Source organism: Glycine max, chromosome 11 (assembly GCF_000004515.6).
Source record: "Glycine max cultivar Williams 82 chromosome 11, Glycine_max_v4.0, whole genome shotgun sequence".
Lineage (NCBI taxonomy): Eukaryota > Viridiplantae > Streptophyta > Magnoliopsida > Fabales > Fabaceae > Glycine > Glycine max.
The window spans coordinates 25,953,721-25,958,929 of record NC_038247.2 but is presented as its reverse complement, the minus strand read 5'-3'; the positions used below and the strand labels follow the sequence as shown (position 1 = coordinate 25,958,929).

General features: G+C 37.8%; 1 protein-coding gene across 1 annotated transcript; it reads left to right on the top strand.

Moving 5' to 3' along the window:
• The first annotated feature begins 4,030 nt into the window (after positions 1–4,030).
• On the top strand, positions 4,031–4,633 carry LOC102670377 (uncharacterized). Its single transcript, XM_006591612.1, has one exon. The coding sequence runs from the start codon at positions 4,031–4,033 to the stop codon at positions 4,631–4,633; it is 603 nt and encodes a 200-aa protein (XP_006591675.1).
• Positions 4,634–5,209: the final 576 nt, after the last annotated feature.

Here is a 5,209-nt window from a genome sequence, read left to right as displayed (position 1 = left end):
ATACAAGGCTAAAACCCTATACTACTAGAATGGCCAAAATACAAGGCCTTGACGAAGGAAAAACCTATTCTAATATTTACAAAGATAAGCGGGCTCATACTTAGCCCATGGGCTCGAAATCTACCCTAAGGCTCATGAGAACCCTAGGGCCTTTCCTTGGATCTCTAGCCCAATCTACTTGGAGTCTTCTAACCAATGCCCTTGCGGGGTAGGATTGCATCATCAGCCCAAATAATAAAACTGCCTAATTAATTGACAATTAGGACAAATCAGTAATTAAAATGGTGCAAAAAGGGTTTAGAAAATAGAAGAAAATGATGGCACATCAGTCTTCTCTTGATTCTTGATTCTTGAATCTTGATCTTGAATCTTGAATCTTGATTCTTGAAACTTGATTCTTGAATCTTGTATCTTGAATCTTTGGAATTCTCTTAACTCTTGATTCTTTGGCATCATCAAAATAATCTTGGAAGACATTGCTTCCACACCAGCCATCTAATCCAACACCAGAGCCAAAGCAGCTCATTCTGTAGGACTCATCAGCTGCTCCGGTGTTGGATCTGAATGAGCATGCAGAGGGCCACACATAGGAGGATTGACAGGATTTTTATTCTCTTGTCTTGCATTATGAACAATTTAATTTTATCAGTTTATTTAGCTTATGATTTATGTTTCAGTTATTTAAAATTCGGTCTTTATGTTTCAGTCATTTAAATTTCAGTCTTTTAAATTTTAGTTATTTTGTTTGTAGTTAGCTTATGCAAAAGCATGATTGAACAGTAAACTTATTGATTGTGATTCAGTGGTTTGATTTTGTATGACATGAGAGTTTGTGATTGATTTGACTGAGAAATTGTATGAATTTAGTGGATTGAAATGTTTTAAAAGTTTGGCTTGATCAAGTGTGCAGTCATTAGAAGAGAAAGAGCATGTGATTAGAATTATGACTGAAAATGCTAGTTGGTTTGTCAAATTGATTGTGAAGGAATGCGTTAACCGTAACCCGGTGAGAGTGTGATCCTTATTTTTGAGAGAAGCGACTATCATTTAGTAATGACTTTTGCATGAATCTCTGAATTATGGACTAAATGCGTGAAATTGAGGATAATGAAGGCCATGTTTTGATTGTGATATCCACTTAGCCAAAAAGCGGACCATGTGCATCAATGAATTATCCCTTGCGCCCAATTTGAGTTGAATGAATGTTTGATTGATTGAACCTTGAGCCTATACAGGTTTATTTTCTGCTACCTTGTCTTAGGTTGTAGGAGAGCATTATCCATAGAAAAGCTAGGTTCAAGACAAATTTGTCCCAAATTTGGGGGAGACATTGGTTAAAGGAACGAAATGGTCAGAGCAGAGCAGCATACACATATAGTTAAGTGTCCTAAAAAAAATTGTAAGTACGAATAAAAGTGTATATAATTGTGTGTGCTGCAAATCTATGAAATGAAAGCTAAGTGGCTAAATAAAAAATGGACAAGTATTGGTTTGGGAATTAATAAAAAGTCAAGGTTGCTCTATGGATGATGTTATCCTAGAATTTAAGCTTTTGAATCCTAGAAAAACCATGATTTATTGTTAGCCAGCCTCATTACAAGCCTAAAAAGTCCTTCGGATTCAGTTTGTGTATTTATTTCTATATGGCATGAGATGAAATGAAAAGGTTGGAACTTGTGTTAGTTGTTTATGATGGAATGAGCCTAAACACTTGTGTTTGAGTGAAACAATGACTGTGAGGCTTTGGTTGATTATCCTTCCTTGATATTTGTCACTCTTACTAGCTTATTTCAGTTGTGAGCCTAATAAATATGTTCCTATCTTTGAAATGCTGCATGTTTGTGAAAGGTATTTGATTGAATCATTCTATGACCTTCATTTCATATGATTGCATTTTTCCTGGGAAACAAGCACTATCTTGAAGAACCATTGTGTTTCTGTCACTTGAGGACAAGTGAATTGTTCTTTCTTTGCTCGAGGACAAGCAAAACTATAAATTTGGGGGAGTTTGTTAGTTGTCTTATACGATTAACTTTTGTATAGAAAACATTTTCAAAACTTGTATAGTTTCCCCAATTTATAGTTCTTTTGTAGGAATTTGTAAATAAATCATAATATGTTTAGATACCTGTCATTGGAGCATCTTTAAGTAGAATTAATGATCGAATTTGTGCAATTTCAGGTCAAAAGAGGCTAAAGTTTTGAAGTGCTACAAGGAGCAATTGCGCTAAGCAGACCCTTTGGGCTCAGCGCGCATCCACCGCTAAGCGCAGCTTCAGCACGCTTAGCATGATGAGAGAATTTGGAAGAGCACAAGAATCAAGGCCACGCGCTAAGCGCAAGATCAGCTTGCTAAGCGAGACGTTTGTCTCTTGCTAGGCTCAGCGCAAAACTACGCTAAGCCCAAATCCACTTACTCGCACTAAGCGCGAGAGTGGTGCTAAGCACGACATCATGATTTCAGAGCCTATTTAAAGCTTAAATTGTCAGAATTGAAGGAGACATAGGGAAAAGACCAGAGGACGTAGGTACAGAGATTTTAGGCACAAAATTAGGGGATAATTCTCTAGAGACAACAAAGAGGAGCAGCCATGCAAGGAGGCTAAGGTTCATCATTCCTAGAGATTAGAGAGTGCTTGAGTGATTATGAGGTGCCAAGAAGAGGAGGAGGGATCCCCCTTCCTGTGTAAGCAACAATTGCTCTGTATTTTCTGTCTCACTTGTATTAGGGTTTCTTGTATGGCTGGCTAAAAACCCTAGTTGGGGATTTCTAATGAACAGTTGATGTAATTACTTCTCATATCTAATTAATTGTGTTTTGTGTGTTCAATGCTTCTTTCAATGCTTAAAGATTGCATGCTCTTGGTCTGATCACCCACTTGTGTGTATTGATAGGTGACTTTAGCATAGGGAAATGCGTTGTTGCATTAGAACTTGATAGAAGCAAGACTAAATAACTACATTATCAGGGATGGATTGTGGGGTTTTAGTTTTCTTATTATGTTGTGTTAATAATGTTGTTTAAGTCAAGCCTAGTCCAACAAGAGGGATCTGAGGACGAAGTTTAGGTTAAATTAGTCTAAACTTACAAGGGGTCGAGGTTTAGTACTTTAGGCTTCAGCATAGAATACAAGAACATGATTAATTCGAGAAATATCTTCATATGCATCAACTTGTTTGTTGGAAAGACCCAACGCTTTTTACCTATCACTGTCATCTACTTTAATTACTTGCTTTTACTGTTTTTAACATAGAACTTTGTTTACTTTTAACCCTATTCACAATTATCAATGTTTACTTGCATAATGCCTAATTCCTGAATAAAACTCTGTCTAATAAACAAGTTCCCCGTGTTCGATACTCGGATCATTCTGTTTTAATTAAAATACTTGACGACCCAGTACGCTTGCTGGTAAGACCCCTTCTGTACAAAACGAGTCATTGTTAATTGGGAAAAAGAAACCGTGGTAGGGGTTGAACACCTAGCTTGTACGAGAGGACCACTAAGCTGGAAGAGACATTGGTTCAATTTATGCAGGTTTCAATGTCCATTCATAAAAGCACTGAGTCAACTATCAAGAACCTGGAGATCCAAGTGGGACAGCTAGCTAAGAAAATAACTGAGAATTCTTCTGTAGGTTTTGGAGCTAATACTGAGAAAAATCCCAAGGAATAATGCAAGACTGTCATGACTAGAAGCAAGAGGGAGATCATGGTGGATGATAAGAGTAGGACTACTAAGGAGAAGGAGTTAGAAGCTGAAGGAGAAAAAGAAAATGAAGGAGGGAAAAATAAATGAAGAAGAGGGAGAAAAAAAAAAGAAAAAAAAAAGAGATAGTGTGAGGAAGAGAAAAAGACTAAGAGTGAGTTGGCAAGAGAAAAGAAGTAGGAGGTTGTTCTAAGTACAAGAAAGGAAGCACCATATCCTTTGGTGCCATCTAAAAAGGACAAGGAACGACACTTTGTGTGTTTCCTTGATGTCTTCAAGAAATTTGAGATAACTATTCCTTTTGGAGAAGCTTTGCAACAAATGTCGCTCTACTCCAAGTTTCTCAAAGATTTGTTGACCAAGAAGGGCAAATATATCCACAGTGATAATATTATGGTGGAGGGAAATTGTAGTGCTGTTATTCAGAGGATCCTTCCACCAAAATATAAGGATCTAGGGAGTGTTACCATCCCTGGCTCAATTGGTGTTGTGTTAGTTGGTAAAGCACTTATTGACTTAGGGGCTAGCATTAATTTGATGCCCCTATCCATGTGCAGAAGGATAAGAGAGCTAGAAATCCTCCCAACACGAATGACATTGCAGCTAGCGGATCACTCAATCACAAGGCCATATGGCGTAGTGGAGGATGTGTTGGTCAAAGTGCGTCAATTCACCTTCCCTGTGGATTTCTTGATAATGGATATTGAAGAGGACGCTGAAATTCCATTGATTTTAGGTTGTCCATTCATGTTGACAGCCAACTATGCGATTGATATGGGGAAAGGTAACCTTGAGATGAGTGTAGATGATCAGAAGGTTACTTTCAACTTGTTTGATGCAGTGAATCACTCAATTAACCAAAATGTCTATTGCAAGATGGAGAATATTGAGAATGAGATAGCTCAGATTGTCAGAGCTAAGTGATCGAGGCCGTACCTGAATCAAATAAACATGATAATGCAGTAACTAGGAAGTGATCCTAGGTCGTTTCCCAACGAGCAATGATAAACCAAATGTTCATAATATACTTGCAGTAACAGTAACGATTGGGGGGGGGGTTGTTTGTTTTGTGATTTAAGGAGCAGAACAAGTAAACTAGAATACGAAACTAATAATATTAAAAATGGGTTGTTTCCTCTGATTCAGAAGCCATTCTCTTATCCTGGGTTATGGAGAATTCGTCCCTAATAGTAACCACTTAACCAACCCTATTTCAATTTACTAAGCGAAAATCAACCTAGGGTTGTCAATACGTGATTAGGCACCACATACACCAGTTAGCCCTTCATCCATTAAGCATGAACGCAAGTTAGGCTCAGAGGCAATTAATCGAACACGAAGCGTGCACTGATTAATGTTCACGAATTTGGGTTAACTGGTGAAGGGAAAACTGCCAGGGAACCACATTATAAACGAAACCTCAAAGAGAGTTGGACTTCTTCCTCAGAAGGAAACAACACCAGAATGATTAGCCTTCCATAGATTCAAACAGAAAACGTA